General features: G+C 49.7%; 1 protein-coding gene across 5 annotated transcripts in view; it reads left to right on the top strand.

Moving 5' to 3' along the window:
• Positions 1-17,558, top strand: part of Pdm3 (POU-domain protein pdm3) — a 147,479-nt gene that overhangs the window by 96,708 nt on the left and 33,213 nt on the right. For 3 of the 5 annotated variants that reach the window (XM_076894460.1, XM_076894476.1, XM_076894450.1), the window contains exon 3: positions 14,881-14,928. The exons of the other annotated variants lie outside the window; for them this stretch is intronic. In XM_076894460.1, the coding sequence (XP_076750575.1) occupies positions 14,881-14,928 (48 nt within the window). The remainder of the gene's footprint in view (positions 1-14,880; positions 14,929-17,558) is intronic. 5 annotated transcript variants of the gene reach the window in all.

The raw sequence follows: 17,558 nt of genomic DNA, 5'->3' as shown, positions 1-17,558 counted from the left end.
AAGCATAAGTAGATTCAACCAGACGCGCTACGAACGCGTCGTCCGGTGAGCTGTCCTTCTCCAAATCTGCTGCTCGACCGTCTAGCGAGATCAACTGGATCCGCTTGCAATTAGTTGAATCATTGTACACGGTGACTTTCATCGACTCGCCATATCCACAGCAGTCCGTTCTACGAAACGAACTGTTACACGTTACATCGGTCTGAAAACCATCGAGAAATCGGTCGAACAAATTTCTTTCAACCGCGCGCAGACAGCCCGGAGAACAAGATCCAACGTGGTCGAACGAATTCTTCCCGCGGAGGAATCGAATGTTGAGCGTGGCTGAAATTACGACACGGGTGAACGATCGTGGCTGGCCAGGAGTGGTATTGTTGCCTCCGTCGGCCATCGCGATCGTACCAGTAATTATGTGCTGACGTTTCCCTCGGTAACGTCCAAGTCAACCGCCGTGAAGATGCTTCCCAGAAGTCATCAACGTTGGACGAGTCGTTCAGCACATGTTAAGAGATCCACTTGTCGTTGCACGAGCTGGAGGAAGCGAGGGAGGCAGGAGTGAGGCGGAGGCTGGCAAAGATCGAGGAGGGGGCCGGAGAGGGAATAAATTATTATTACCCTGGTAAATCCGGTCAATCTCGTGGACGGACTCGGTTGCGCGCCGCGAATGACGACGAACGCCGCCAATCGGCGCAATGGAGATGCATGGGAGTGCGTTAATCCGCGCAGAATGTCCCGACACTTGACATTTCCTTTAATAATGGCGTCTCCATTCGTTGAACCGCAAGTTCAAGTTAACCGGGCGACCCGCCGAAGGAGCGCACTTGGTCGCGCGTTCGCGATCGCGGACGGACCTCCGTGGAATTCGTACGGGGAACTCTCGAGTCGGGGACGTTTTTATCCGCTGGTGAAAATAGTTGGCGGATCGAGCGGCTCGACGGGTGGGGGGTTTCAGCGAACTTCTGGGAATCTCTGTAACAAGCTTTTCCTGGAATTATTGACAGCTCGCGGGCTCTCGGCTTAAGGAATTTCGTAGCTCGGTATAAATAACCGTTAAACTGGACAAATTGTAGCCCCCGATCGTTAATTATAGCGATATATCTGGCCCCGCGTAACTCGTTCGATACGCGTCAGGCTAAGGAATAAATGAAACCGCGGATAATTGGTTCACGCGTCACGAATGAATACAAAGATGAAAGATTTGCGCGGCTCGGAATGTCGTAGCGTGTGCGGAGAGAGGGAAAAAGGGAAAAGAGAACAACGCGGAACTTATAACGCGGAGTACGCGCGGCCCGTGAAATCAATTAGAATGAAAAGCGACGACATTAATTAATAGATACGCTTTACCCGCGCCGGCCGAGTTAAAACACTTGGGCAAATAAGTGGATTCCCTAAGGAGAAGCAGGTTGAATTACCGTGCATGTGCACGCCTGACGCGTGTGCACGGCGTTCTATAAGTAATGTACGAGGCAAATGCAATTTTGAACGTCAATTCCCGATAAGAATCGCGCGGGCAGAGGAACGGGAGGGACGTTATTACGAGGCGGCTGTGCGTTACGGCCGTCGATGGTCGGAATGGAAAATACAGAGCGAGTTAATTCGTCCTCTCTCTCTTTAGCGCGCGTAAGCGTCGCCTCGTGGCCGACTGGCCGTAGGAAAATTGATTCGACATTGATAGTCGACGTTTCACAGCCTTGGCGATGATAATGGAGAAACCTCGGTACCGATTAACCTTTTTCCACCGCGAACTATATCGATCGGTACCTACTTATGACCGTACTCTCGCTCACTGTGCTAAGAAGGCGCGGAGAGGGGCGGAAGGGTGAACGCTGGCTAGAATAATCGTCTTAGCAGTAGAACCGCGAGAGCGCCTGGCAGTATCGCTGGAACATCTAGAATTACGCTCATTAACACCGAGGCATCTGCTAATGATCTTACTTGGCTCCGGATTGTGTAACTCAAGGACTGCGCGGAAATCGGTCGATGTGTATAATAAGCCTCCTCGGAATAATGTTATTCCTTACACGAATTACGGCGCACATCTCGTTGCCTTATTAACAACGTTCAGTTATAAATCAAACGGATCCTCTGTAGAAAAGAAGACGATTTTCTTTCTCTCTTCGTCTATCTCTCCATTGTGTCCGGTACACACGAGTTTAGTTCCTCCGTACGATACGACGCTCGCGCACGTTTGGGTAAGAAGAACGTTCGAATGCTCGTGGAGTGGCGTGACATTGGAGTAACGTGTTAATTACTATTTAGTCGAGGTTATATAACCGATGAAAATGATGTGGCATAAAATTAATTGAACGTTGAAACACACGTGTATCGTGAGTCGAGATAAACGGTTAATATGTAGAAACAAAGCGACTCGGTGAACCGAGGGAGCCGCGTAAGAAATTGTTCGCGAAACTCGCGAAATGTGTATAATTTTGAGTGTGTTTAGTCGCTAAAGGAGAATAAATGTTCTAATACAGGGTAGAATAACCACGGTCTGGCGTCAGATACCCATCGCAAAATCCACAGACCGTATCTATGGCCGTTCATGTGGCACCTACGGATAATTATCGTCGGCTGGCGTCCTTGGGCACGCCGTTGAATCGCATTAGCTAATCTCGTCGCCTAGACGCGGCCCATGGTTGTTAATCTCCATGTCTTTGATTTTTGGCAAGGGAATTTCACCGTGCGCCGATCCAGACACCCGACTCTCTTACACTCTCGACACCTCGAACGCCCTGTGGCAGTTCGCCCTCGCCCGTCCCACCGGCACGATCGTACACGCGTCGGATTTCGACGTGAAAGCGGCGCGCGAAGAGTCACGCGACCTCGCTCTTTGCGATCCTGAAAAGACTTTGCGTCGACGCGATCTAATAAAGCCCTGCCGTTTCCCTTGGACGGGGAGGCTAACATTATTCCGCTCTTTGAGTTGTTTTCGCCTAGTCGCGGCGGCGACCCACCCCGCGCGCGCGCGCGCGAACGCGTACCCCCAAAAGGAGCCTTTCTGCGCTGGCCTTTGCGTCTTCACTTTTAATTTCTCTTTCGTCTCTACGGTAAAGGTGATCGCGCGCCTCGCATCCGCGTATGCAGATTTCTACACGGTTCCACGAGCTCGTGCCTTGTGAGACAATAGCGACTTTATGGTTCGATAGACCTCCATAATTAATGAGCGTTTGATCCGATGCAAATCGTTGCAAAGCTGTGACAATGCGAATCTTAATAATACAATTCGAATTGTTGTAATCGACGTCGACGAGGAGGTGAATAATACATAAATCGCGGCGTCCCAACACCTCAGGGCTCACCCCTTGGAATCCCGCTGGAATCGTCAGAGATCGTTTGTCAATTGGAATTATTGATCACCGTCGAACGTAGCCTAATTTACAGTGCGAGAACGAACGCGTGGTTGAGAGGGGTGGGTGGCTGAGGGCAGGGGGCACAGGCTTTAGGGTAGCAGAGCGTAGGCCAGAATGACACTCTTGGCATAATCCCCCGGCCCTTCCCTGTCGTTTCCAACCAACGATCGGAGGGCATCCGCGATGCCTCACGGTACTATCGATCATTCAGCAGGCCTCATAATTAGCAATTAACTATATCCATTAGTCGGTGATATAATTACCATGTGCTCCTACTACCGACGCTTAACCCGCCGTCTGCACGGCACGGCGGACGTTGCGAGGGGCTGATTTTCGCGGCATTAGCAGGTACATCACGATAATTATACGATCGATTATTCTAGGAGACCTACGACGGGGAGTCAGAGACGAAGGGGAGAGTTTGGGGGGATGAAAATTGCTCCCTTCGTCCCCCACCAAGTGTCTAGTAAACTTGGCTGGCTTCGACTCGAATCGATCCACCCTATTTTCGATAATTCAAGGTCCGCGCCGCCTTTCAACAGCACGGAATACGACGACTTCCTGCCTACGTACGTCCCCCGGACGCGTGCGTTCGTTTCCTCGGCTGGCGACGATCGCTGTACCAGTTCCTGCATTCGTTAGATCGTTCTCGGTGAAATAATTGCGATTTATGTCCATTCGCGTATGTTCTGCGTTTTTTTACTGACCAAAGTCGCTACACCAGTTCGTTCGATTATTAGACTATTGCGATTTATATTCAGACCTGCGACGTTTACTTTTTCCTCGACGCTACCATATGTTTGTTCGTCGACAACCACTCCGCCAGTCCATTATAGTTATTCAATCGTTAGACGATCGTGACACGCGTTCGAATACGATTGTATCCTCGACCATCAACGATTACCAGTGCGCGTTCGATAGTTAGTTATTCCAGAGGAAAGAAATTGCGATTTGCGTCCCATTACGATCGTCTGGCAAGAGTTTCATGGCCCTCGCCGTCGGTCTTCTAATTGCACTTAATGACCCGTCAAATTACTCGGTGCCATCTCGTAGGCCGTGGCGAAATAAGACATTCGCGAACAATCGATAGTTCGAGAAGTTATTAATGCGCCGGCAGGGCCGTTTCGACGTCCGCGGTTCAACCTGCGCACACCTCCGATCAACCCCTCGCGAGGCCACCCCCCTGGCCGCGTCGTGACTTCTCTTCTTTTCCGCCGGTCGGTCGGTCGGTCGGCTCGAAATGGAATTTAATCACCGAAGAAGTTAGAAACGGGCCAGGGCGACGACGCGTGTATGCCCGGCGAATTAGCCGCACGAGACACGGTAGTTCACACACATGCGGCTGAAAGTTTGCAACGCCGGCCCTACCCCGGGTAATTATCATCGTGGGATTGGTATAACCGTTGATTATGGCTATTATAAACTGTCGGGCAAATATAAGAAGGTAGGTAGGGCGCGAGGCCGCTGTTAGGTAGTTGGAATTAGCCGGTTAGGATCGGCCTAGAACTATCTTGGATACCGCTGATTGCGGAATTAGAATTTATATGGATCCGTGCACGCGAACCCGGTGTAGAGACCCCCTCACCGTTGCCCCTGCTCTCTCTCTCACTCTCTCTCTCTCTCTCTGCCCCCTCGAACCAGCGGCTCTCAATTTCTCCGGGATCGCGGCGCGAAATGAGCCTCGACGATACGGACGATCTGTTTTCGGGCCGCGGTCGGTTTACGATTAATTCTAAAAGCTCTCGATATACCACTTAATTCGGGCAACGATATCACCCATTAACGTCCAGCAATGATGTGGCGCCTACATTGCCCCGCCTCCGGCGTCCAGCCCGCCAATTCACTCAAAACCACCTCCGCCTCCTCTTCCAACCAACGAGGTACCCCCTACCCCACTTCCGGCCACCCTATGCCCCCCTCGCACCCACGCACACCCTTTTCCAACCCGCTTTTGCGCCGCTCGCGCGGGCAATGAAATTACTACGCGTCCCATGAAAGTAATCTAATTGAATAACGCGTCGTTATCATTTTTGCGTAATAACGACCGGGGGTAGACCTTGATCGTGATTCCTGCGTGGAATGCGACGATGTGTTTGCTGAAAACGATAATCCTCGAATGCAGCCCCTGGTGCGGGGCGATTTTCGGACGAATCGGTTTTCCGATTTTGTTCGGTTCGCTTCCATTTTTACGTTCATTTTTTTTTTATAAATCGCTGCTGGTCCCGAGTGTCACGATCGCACGTCCGCGAGGCAACCCTCGACACGGTATCCCCGAGGCCCAGCGGCTGATTAGAGCCCAAGCTGCTTGAATAATATTTGTCGTCGACTTTTCTTCGCGGACGAAATCCGCGCCACGTTCGATTCTCCTATGCATATGTAAGAGCCGTGCCCGGCACTCGAATTGATGAAATTCCCAACATTAATTGTATCACAATGGTAATTGAATCTGCGGAGCGCCGTCTATTTGAACAATAGTTGGTTATATTATGTAGATTTGCCGTCGTAGCCTCGTACCCCGCCAACCAGCTTGCCCCCTCTCCACCCGTTCAACCGCTCCCCATCCCACGGCCGTGTTCTCTCTCCCCTTTAACACCCCCATCTTCCCGTTACCTTCCCTATTCCACACCCCCACACCTCCACAACCCCTTTCCTCCACGTCGTTTCAACGACGGCGGTTGCCGCAGCACCGCCTGGCTGTTTAAACACAGACGATATCAGAACTACCAGAACTAACGTACGGAGTTAGCACGGGTTAGGTGGCTCGACTACGGCCGCCATTATCATAATTGCACGTGGAGTTCCTTCGACGAAACTCGGCTGACCTGTCGCAATGGGAATAGACGATGATCTCCTCGGTGACCCGGAATCAGTGCGCGCCCCAACTTCAGACCCACCCCTAAAACCCCGCCACAGTTCCCAGACGACAAAGAATCGGCTGTTTCATTGCTTCGTCTGCGATTACCACGCTGTTTTCCATTCGTCGTCGTTTCACGCGTAGAACATAGAGAAATTCTTCTGAGAGTGAATGAAGGAGACGCATGAGTTAGCAGGATTGGTGTGGGTAAATGAAATGAATTTTATCAACATTTCAAGCACAATAGATAGGTAGTGAAATGACAGACTGAATGTCACGCGATGAGAACCACTGCCGTTCCAGGTAGAGATTCCTTTATCATGTCGAATAAAGTTGCAAAGGCCGTTCCTTCCGTCGAAGGAGGGGTACTCGTAAAAGTGATATACCCCTGTTACACCCTCGGAAGACCGTCACACTTTATAATCGCACGGATTAAGATCCGAGTTCTTCGATAACCATGTTTGCGCTCTAAATTTCACCGGGAATATCCCCAACGAAATATCATCGTGTCAAGGTTAGCGTGTCGTTACTTGGGATCCTTCTTTTTTCTTTTTTTTTTCTTTTTTTTGCTGAAGGGTGTTTCAAGAAAAGGTTCCGCGGGGCGTCGACTGGTGCGAATGACGCGCACGTGTCGCGCTCGCAGGTTGATACCTTCGTCGATCAGCCACGTTGGGACTATCAGGGACGGTGCGACCGTGTGCCATGATATGCCCTGGGTGACGATGGAAGGACGGGTCTGTGACGATATTAGGGACGTGTTAGGTTTGCCGAGGGATCCCTACGGGGACAACAAAAGGACCACACGCACCGGGACGTACCAGTGGACAACGTTATATTGCACTGAAATTGCTCTCGCTCGATGTCCCACGCTCTTGAATCTTCTTCGCTACCTCACTTTGATTTTTTCTAGCATTCAAATAAATTCCGCAATTCTTCTCTGGAAATAAAAAAAAACTTTTAACTCTTCTCTCCTAATCTTCTAAACTTTTCCAGCACGTCGATCGTAAACAATTATAAATTCTTCTATAACGTAGAGTATCTACGCGTACATGGTACATATCGCAGATATTATCATACGAAACTGTAGTAACCCTGCAACTACTTCCAATTACATTCCCAGTTTCATTTAATCCGGAGGCGTTAAACAGATTAGGATTCAATTTTTACTCCGTTCGATCCTGAGGTGGACGGGAGGGAAGAGGACGCGAGAGGGTTGGTGGGGATGATTAAAAGGCGAGGCTTAGGTATGGTCTGGTCGTCTACAGGTCCGGGGCATTAGCCGGAGGTATACGTAACAGGACCATCGGATCCGAATTTCGAGAATTCGGATAGCTTTTAACGCCCATCCTGGCATCGCACGGACTCGTATTAGGCCAGGGCCAGTACGACGTACGATCGCCCCCGATGGTTGCACGGACTTTGCTCGCCGGCGATGGTGTTCTCCCACTGCTGAGTTGGTAGCCCTGGCTGGCTGTGCCTGCCTGCCTGCCTGCCTGCCTGCCTGCCTGCCACCACCACCTCATTTGAATTTCTAATTAGGAAACCTCCATGCAATTATTGGATTAATGTAAATTACGAGAGCTGGCTCGGTCTCCGCCACCGCCACCGCTACCGCCGCACAAGGGTGGAGCCGTCTCTCTTCCTCTCTCCCTATGTATACATATACATCCGTCTCCGTTCCCGTACCCCTTTCTCACTCCGGCGAACCGTGCTTGGTCTCTTTTCGACTCGATCTCGACGGTGTCTCCGTTTCACTCGAGCTTCCTCTGACAGTGCCACGCTCTCGCTTCATCCTGTTCAACCCCTTATCGTTCCAACTTCAACTTCTCTGTCTGCTCTGTCCGTCTCTCCTTCGCCGTCGCTCTTCTCCAGCGTTGTCCTCCAACCCCGTTTCCTTCGGCAACCCTTCTCTTCTCCTCCTCGCTCTTGTTCCCTCTCCCTCAACCCCCCTCGCGCCTTCTCATCTTTCTCTCTCTTTCTCGGACGGGGTTGGGGATAATTAAAATCCGTTGATTAATATGTAAATTTAATAAGATTACTGTTCTAGGAATGCCCGACACAGACAAGCGGCTGCGCCGCGACTACTTGTATCGAGGCCGTGGCCGTGTAGCGTTCGACTGTCGTTCGGGGGGTGGTTCGCTGATAGGAGATTTCTTGTCGGGTTTCTTTCGAACGCGGGGTAACTGGAGACTGGTGTAAACACAGGAGGGGCTGATGCGTACTCAGTTCTTTTTCCTTTACGCTCGTTTCTCTCGATGCAATCGTTTGTATAAGAATTCTATTGTAGCGAGCTGGCGCGTACGCGCAGATGTAGTGCGCGCGTTCAAGATGAATGCCGGATTAGTCCGAAAGACCTGGATTCACGCGCAAGAAAAATTGCGCACGCAAAAACAGAAGACAGGGAGGAACGAACGACATCGAAAGGGGTCCAGAGCAATAGACAATTTTTGTAGCTGCGTAAGCTAGAAATACAATTTGAAAAATCCAACAATGCAGGCCAATTCGCCGGGAAAATGCGCCAGTCACCCGAACGCCGTCGGTATTGTTCGCCGGCTGGACACAATGCGCCCGATTGGCGGTCCCCGGATTTTTACAACATTCGCGACTTTTTTCACGCGCTCGTCCCCCACACCCCCCGCGCGTTCATACGTGTGTGTGCGCGCGGCCGCCAGAGGCCAGCCAGGCAAACCACCTTTTTTGTTTCCTTTCCCGTTCCTTTTTTTTCCACGAGACGACGGTTTGTGCTGCGCTCTCGCGCCCGCCCACGCGCGCGCGCGCGTCAAAATCCAAGCGTAATCGTCCGGTTCCGCGATTTGCATAGCGGAGTCGAAAAGTGGTCAGCGTCCACGCTGATTTCCCGCTCGTGCCGTCATTTTTTCGCCCCTTTCTTTTTTCTATCCTACGGGACCACGAGTGTAGAGGCCGGGATAATCCGCAAAAAACCCATGGATTTCTCGAAATCTGCTTGAAACGCGCAACGGGCGCGTGCAACCGTGTAGACGCGTCCAGATGACGCTGTGGTGGAGTTGCTTTTCTCCAATTTTTTTTTTTTTTTTTTTTTTTCGTTTCCTTTTCCACGCGCACATCGACGTCACGCCGACAATGTATGTTTATTAACTCCGCACAGATCGGTGTGTACGTGCCATGGCGCCTATGCGGCGAATCAAACAGTCGTACGAATTTTTAATTACACAGCCGGCTCGACCGTCCGTGGAAATATCGTCGTGATTAGCGGGATTGTATTATGAGAAACTTGTAACGAGACGGGTTCAATTAACGGATTTCCATGGGAATCGTGGATACGAAGGGGCCTGCTCGTTGGTCGCGTTTGTTTTTCGACGAGCTTCGCGATTGTTGGCACCTGCGATGGTGACGATGGATCGCTGTTTGGTGTAATTTGAACGTTCGATTGTGCTCAAACGGGCGAATTGTACGTTGAATCGGCACGTTGATAATCTAGAAAATCCTGGGGAATTCAATTATACGTTTAGCAGAGTTGTAGACCGAGTTAGGAGAGAGTAAACGATACGTAGACACGTCTCGTAATCGTCGTTGGATAATCGTATCTAATATAGTAACCGTGTTCGAGAATTTATACCTGAAACGTTGAAGATACAGTGGCGATACGTAAAGGACGGCGCGCGTTTATAAAATATTCAAGTATCTCATCAAACGGTCCATCATTATTGTTTGCGGGGCCGAAAATTTGCAAGGCACGGGATTAATACGTTGGTGGCCGATCGCACATGTCTTTGGCCCGACGATCCAATCAATTTCGCGTCACCTGACCGGAGGAACCACCGCTCACGCCGCGGAAAAGGGACACAAAGTTATTAAAATTCTGCTAGAACGAGATCGACGTCGACTCGCCGGGAATAATTAATCGGCGAACAAAAAGATCCTCCCAGAGGCCACCGCCCGGTCGGTTCCATAAATTAAGATAAATTCCTGTGACACGTCGATTTGTTCGGCACCAGGATCGTTGCCAAACATCGACGCAGTTTTTCGCTGCCCGCCTACCACCCTTTTACGTGCTGGCGAAAAATGAAACAGAGAACGAACCGAAAAAGGAGAGAGACAGAGGGGAGAAGGAAAAAACGAGTGGACCATCGGTATTCCCCCAGCGAATCTGTCACACTCCCTTTAGCCGGCTTGTAGAACGAATCGCGCGCGTATGCTCGCGCGCGCACGATCATCCCCTTTCTCGTCTCCGCGACATTCATTGGTGCGTGTCGCCTATACGCGATGTATGCGTTTACGTGTACGTATTCGTGGGATGACGGTACACTTCACTGGTCATAACTGTATGGCAATAGTACTTATACGCGTGTGGAAATGTGTGCGAGTATGCGTATGATGGAAGTGTGATTCAGTCAACCTAGCACCGTAGGAGGACCAGTGCGTGTTACTTTCGTGCGATCGTGTGGACAAGCGTAGGGTGAGAACACGGTTCACCGATACAGACGCGATGTCTACGTGTAAGCGTGTGCGTACAGGACGTAGGATGAGAGAGTGGTTCACGCAGACAAACGTGGTGCCCCGTCGATTCGGTCACTAACAAACCCAATAAAAATAATGCACTTTCGTGCATTTGCAAATGAACGTTGTCATTTTATTTCGACGGGAACGAGTCACGTGGTGCGCGCGCTCTGGGGCTGCCAACAGCTCCCGCCGCTGATAATAATTATGGATATTGAGAATGGTTATCGCTGACGCTCTGCGTATTAATGCCCCGGACGCTCGCATGCCGATAAACAAATTTGCCGTGTACCCGTCTACGGACGCGGTGGCGGCGGCAGCGGCGTCTAACTTTTTTCCACGGCGCCGCAAATTAAACGCGCCCCACGGCCATTAGGGTTTCGAGAGACTGGAAATTAGTTTCTCGTTGAACGCGATCGTGAACCAGAGGCGTCCGTTGGATAAGCTCGCGCGTTATGCTTGTTTCCATTCGATGGGCCATTCAGGGATTCCTCCATGGAAATACTTTACTTTTTACTTTTTACCCCCGATTAAAGTCCGCAAAGATTTAAGAAAAAATACCACGATATTCTGTGCGATCTCTTTCCCTTCAAATCTCTTCCTGAAATTCTGCGACTTTTTAAAATCACGATCAGTCAAACGTAAGTAGATTCAGTCAGACGTGCCGCGCTGCCTGGTCAGCTGTCTGGTTCGGATTTTCAGAATCTACTGCTCGACGGACTGCAGTTGCCTAACTGAATCCACTTAAATTCTGCTAAATCACCGTACATCGGAAACTGTGTCGATTTACCCTTACTACTAGTTTCAGTCGTAAAATTTTTGAAGCAGACTTCAAATAGAATGCGATGCTATCCCAAATTTTTAAGACTCGAATGTTAATGTAATTCCTCAAACCCCCACAAATCTGCACTGTAATTGAACTTTTAATTTGATTCGAACAGCAGTAGCGTCCTCTCGCAATTCGTTCATTTAAAAAACAACAACGCGCCGCGAGAAAGGTACCATCGGATATCCATTCGCGGGTTCACCGCGGAAAATTTTCTTTTCCAACGAAGGGGGTGGGAATCGCTGGCTAACGCATAACGCGTAATTACTGTCCACCGAGTGGCGGTGGCAACGTTTATGCGTAGCCCGTGTAACGTCCGGTTATACAGAACCCGTCGATGGTCGTCATTTACAACGGTGTCGCGTTGACCCGCACCGTGACGCGCGCGCCCGTATGGGTGCCCGGCTATTTATGAATTGACACCGCATTAGGGATATTGCTTAACAATAGCGGCACTGTTAGCTCGTCGAAGGGTCCGCGTGAAAAGCTGTTATTTTGAAACGCGTTATCGTTGCCAGTAGTAATTGCGAGATTGCTGAACATCGACCAGGAACACCGTGCCATGTGTTACGCGCGCCACGATTCCGCGATATTTCCCGCCTAAGTAGCAAGCCAACGCGTTGATTGACAGGCGAATTTCGTATGCTTCCTCGAGCGTTTATTTTACCGTGGAAATTTTTCAAAAATTTCAATACCCGCGTCAATTATTACCCTGGCAACGAACGCGTTAAACTGGGGTGGTTTCGTGTAACTTTCTATCGGAAAAGTATGAATTTCGACGCAGCCCGCTGTTTTTTTGCTTTTCTTCCGCGTAGTTCTTTCATTATAGTTTGATTGCATTCCCGGGGCCACTTTCCGTATTTCTTTTTCGACGGAAAAATTCATCGAATCCGCGTCTTATTAATTTCTTTCCCGGGACATTGTAAGTAACTAAGCGCGAAACTTGCGTTTATATTCTGTAATTAATTAACGTGGCTGGCAGTCAGTATGAAAGAAAACTTTGTGTGGACATCGTTGTAATTAAATTCGTTGCCGCGTTCTCATTAAAAAAGAGGCAAAAACGAAAGGAAAAAGAGGAAAGAAAAGAAAGGGCGGAAAGAAAGGACAAAAATATAAAAGAGGGTTACGTAATTTCTGACACGTTCTTTGCGGCTCCTTTCCGCAAACACGTTCCAATAGACCGCTTGAATTCGTAATTAGAAAAGTCGCCGCGTAAAGCGGCCGCTGCCAGATGGAAGAATGCGAATTTTTCTAACAACAATAACGCGAACCCCTATCGCACCTTTCTCTCTCCTTGTTACGTCGATGCTTTTTACCTGGGCTCTCATTACTTCTCGACGACAAAGTAATTCCATATAGAATCAATGCCACATGTTAAAACTATCGCCACCGACACTTTGCACGGTTTCAACGTTGCTCTCCGTTGATCCCTTTGACGCGGGACTTTTAATGTGTGCGGACATATTGTGTCTGCTAGCTAGATTCTTGAGCGAGTCGTGGTAGCGGCCACATTCAGAGAACGTTCTATCAAATTGTGTAATAACGTGTCGCGGAGAATACATTCGCTGTTATGCTTATTATAATCGGGATAACGACAGAATAAGGTGCACAGGAATTTGTTTTATGCGTTTACAGTACGCACAAACGACGATAGCTCCTCCGTTTTGCTCTAGTTTCTGTAAATGTTTGTATCCGCGCAAAGAGGAGCGATGATTAAATTTTATGGAGTGATTAATGCGGAAAGATTGCGTTGGACCTGTTTAAATAGCTTTCTTTTTACGGTGTAAAAAGTATTCCACTCCAAAACTCGCGCTCTCTATTTCTTTATCACCGACACCGAAAGTCGGGTCGAGAACTGGCAGCAACTACTTTTTATCTCGCGACGTTTATATTAAAAGTACCGAGTATTTGGTACACGTTGGTACGAGTTCTTCCAGGAAACGATTAGAAGTCGCGGCAGGCACTAAACGTCGGCTGGATACTCGGAATCGCGGCGTGCAGATATGCACACGTAGAATATTCTGGCCTAGAAACGAAAGCAGGCCGAAGCGTGGTGGGCGCGATTTAAAAAAGAGCAACGCGAGCATTGTACGAGGCAATTCTCAAACGCAGTAGAATGCACCGGGGGTGCAGACGGGCTGGCGCGCGCGCGCGCGTGAAGTGCATAAACTTCCTGTGACGCGGGCAGCCGAAGGCACAAAACCGCGTGCAAGTTGCGGGCGGCGAATGCGCGCGATATAAAACGCCTTTGTCTTGCAAAAACCACGCAGACGTATATCATGCGAGGCCAGGCCACCAGCGGGCATTGTTTCACTCTCGCATAATTACCGCGAGTCACGTTTTAAAGTTGAATTTCACCTAAATAAAGCTTAATGTTATTATCGCGGCCAACGGCGAGCCGCTGCCGCCATTATGAGCTGGTTACAGTCTCAAACGTCATTGTGCGACCGTGATCGTTTTCACGATATTAAGGCGAAACGACGTTTTTCCACTGTTTTTAACCACCGCATCGCTCGGCAACCCGTTCGCAATCGACGTTAATTAGATGCACGCCGTGTAAACGTTACTGGGCGTTACTGGTTACAGCCCCGAATGGCTGTTCATTTCGTGACGGGTACAATTCCGCGGTTTCTTTGCCTATATTTTTAATAACACTGGATTTATTAAATTCCAATTAGCGAGGGCGCGCGACGCGGTCGAATTCAACGGGGGATGACGAAAGTAAGAAATTCTGTGGATTCTATTCGCGATATTATAGAATCGCGTAGTATCGAAAATCATATGTAAATGCACATAAATTTAATAGGAACACACGGGGCCGGTCCCGCGACACTGACGTCCCACGTTAAATTGAGATATTAATTACTAAAATTGCAAAGAAAAACTGGGCGCTGCGGTCGATAACTGATACAACTTCATTAAATTTGCCGATCGATGAGGAGTGGTGAACGCGACGGCGCGGGCAAAAAATCAGGCTATTATCCCGCCGAAAACGGCGGTATTGATAAAACCCGCGTCGCGATCACGGCCGACCGGACAAACACAATGATAGCGAGCGAACGAAATTTTTTTTTTTTCTCTCCCCGCACACCCGCCCCGCCCACCACCTCGCCCCCTATCGTCCGTACCAACGCCACCCCCGCCGCCCCTATACCACCCCTTTCGTGCGTCGTTGCTGCGAAACTCCTACCCGTAGGTATAGAAGTCGGCGTAGTAAGCGGTGAACGTCCGAAAGGGGTCGAAAGGGGTGGATTAACCGACGGCGGCCGTTGATGAAACAACGTAATGCATACGTGATGTTTAATTAATCAATTAATAAGCGTATTATTGTTTTGTTTAATTAAAAATAATGAATCTCTCTTTGTCTGTAGCGTTGGTGGGCGGATTTACGAGCACGACCGGCGTCGGCATCATCCACCGTACGTATCAATCGCATTTGAAAGCTGACGCAGGCTACGGATGAGCCTCCGTTATGTAACTGTGCTTTTGTCGATATACAATAGGTTTTATTTAGTATTTTTACACCTTTTTTCCTTCTGGTTCTGTTCACTTGGCCCCCCGCCCACCCCCGCTGTATTGCTTTCTCCTTGTCGACCAGTCGCTGGCGGCCGCTCGATCATGAATTTTTGTAATGCACGCGCGAGTTAACGGGTATCAGCGGAGGAATGAGGTATCGAGGTATGAGCAAGCGGAATGCATCGTTTTTTTTTTTTTTGTACGAGGTTAGAGGGATAGAAATTGTGCATGCGAAGGGCGACCCATCGTAGAATTCCCGTGTTAGTCTTTGTAATTAATTTCAGAAATACTCCATGTCCCAAAAGGTTCGAAGATATTCGAAATATCAGTGTTTCACAGTTCTAAGGTGGTCGAACGAATCGTAAGACGCCCGTGACGAAACCCCTCGAAGGAACGCGGCGTTCCTTCCGGCGCAGGCAGACGCGTCCACGTTCGACGGTTTATATCCCGCGAGCAGTCAATTTTAATAAACTCGTTGTAAACGTTTACCCTTTGTGGAGAAACTTTCCGGGAGAGCGCGCCGATTTTTAAATATAGTATGCCCGGTAGGTTTGGGCACCAATGAGAGTAGCCGGGTCGGGTGGGAACCGTTGTGGCCACCGTCAAAGCTTTTCGCAAGCGTTCTCCGCTTGCCTCGTTGATCCACGAAAAAGGCTCGCCATCCGTGGAATCTTTTGTTTATAATTTTTTTGATCATTACCCAACAGGCTACTAATTCCGCCGGCGGGTGCATTCAAAATTTATCGGCGGCGCGACAAAACGCACCCTCCGATCTTTTTTATCTCCCTCTATACCGTCCGCCTCTTACTCGGTCCGTCACAACGCTATCCCGCGATCGTTCGTCCCTTTTTCATTCCCTTCCCTTTTCCTACGTTCCGTCTCTCCGTCTGTCGCGGTCCCTCCAGCTGTCCGCTCGCTTTCAACCGCCCCGCTCCCTATTGGACGACGTTCAAAGGGTATTCAGAGTCGAAGGTCCGGAAATGGTTCGGGGAGTAAAAACAGGTAGACAGAGTTAGGCACTTGTTTGTCCAACGGATCCATCCTGGCGTCCGAATTTTCCAAAAATTCAAATCCCGTCCGTGTACGTTCTGGCCCCTTTATCTTCGTCCGACTAATCGCACACCGCTCGTCCGATCGCTATTGTTGCGTGTCAATGGTTAGGCTCCATTAGCTTTTCCTTTCAATGTTACCAATACTGTAGCGCATTTAGAACCCCAAACTAGAACCCTGCTGTAGTTGTACAATCAGTTTCTCTCGCATCTCTAATTGTCCGTCGCATGACCGGAATGCTCGCGTTTTCCCGTAAACGCATAAACATTTTTAATGTTTGACGCGTGCGCAATGAAATTTATCGAACGTCACTTTAGCACCTAACAACGGTCTTTACACAAATTTTTGTTACGTTCCATATCGCAGTCCGGTTTCTTTAATCCTTTACGCCTCTATATCGAACGGGAGCGAAACTCGTGCACATTTCCATTCCCAGAAGCACCGAAAGCGATAGAGAGCACGCATAAATCATGCATGCGGAACGGCAACATTCGAGAAGTATTCGGGGCGCGTATCGAAACAGGGTAGTAAAAGTGTCCGTGTATTTTTTAATTCGCCGAGCTAATTGAGATTGCTCGAAACGCGAAAAACGCATCGGATCGCGAGGCGCGGCCGGCTCCCGCGCCGTGCCCCCCTTTGATTCTCCCGTCCGGAACGTTTTTCCGGTGCGCGCGTAATTATCAGCGTTTAAGCCCGTGTTCTCATGATCCGAAATGTCCCCTGGCCAACGTGGCGTTTTTCGTGCACCCCCCCCTTTCCGTTCTCCACTGTTACCAACGACGGACGATCGAGCCGCGTCTTATCAGCCGATCGCGCGAAGTTCCCATCGGAACGGTTGTCGTCGAACGTGCGACGGATCGACGAGCACCCGTTGCTTTCAGGGAAACGGCCTGTATCGCGGTTTACCGTAATCAACTCGACGCGCTCGTCGAGGAATGCCGTGGAACGCGAGCGCCATTAATGAGACGCGCGCTCGCACGTCCCGCGATCCCGATTTCGCGGACGAGAGGGGCATATTCGTTACGGAACGACGGGCGGGAAGTGAGTTAAAACGAGAAAAGCGAGGCACGAGGAGGAGTATAAAAAGAGAGCGGACAAGTGGCCTCGAGGTGGTGGGAAAGGGTAACAGTCTGCATTCAGAGATCGTGGATCCGGCGTAGCGGGTGAGGCGATGGAAATACGAGGGGGGTGAGAGCAAAAGCGGGACTACGGTAGAAATAATGTGTTTAGGCGCAGGCATTTTTATCGCGCTACACCCCGCCTCGACCACCCCCCTGCCCTCGCCCGCGAAGCTTTTGTTGTTTCCAATGCTTTATGTGAATTGCACTGTAAAATCTCATTATATTCGTGTGCAATGCGTCCATTATATCCTGTGCCAGAAACATTTTTCCCCAACCGATTTTTTCCCCCCTGTTCTTTTACTTTTTGTCTCCTCTTCTCTGTTTTTTCTCTCTCTCTCTCTTTTTCCCCGTCGTTGTCGTTG

This window comes from Xylocopa sonorina, chromosome 1 (genome assembly GCF_050948175.1).
Source record: "Xylocopa sonorina isolate GNS202 chromosome 1, iyXylSono1_principal, whole genome shotgun sequence".
Lineage (NCBI taxonomy): Eukaryota > Metazoa > Arthropoda > Insecta > Hymenoptera > Apidae > Xylocopa > Xylocopa sonorina.
Note: the sequence above shows the minus strand (reverse complement) of the source record. Positions and strands in the feature narration are given on the sequence as shown.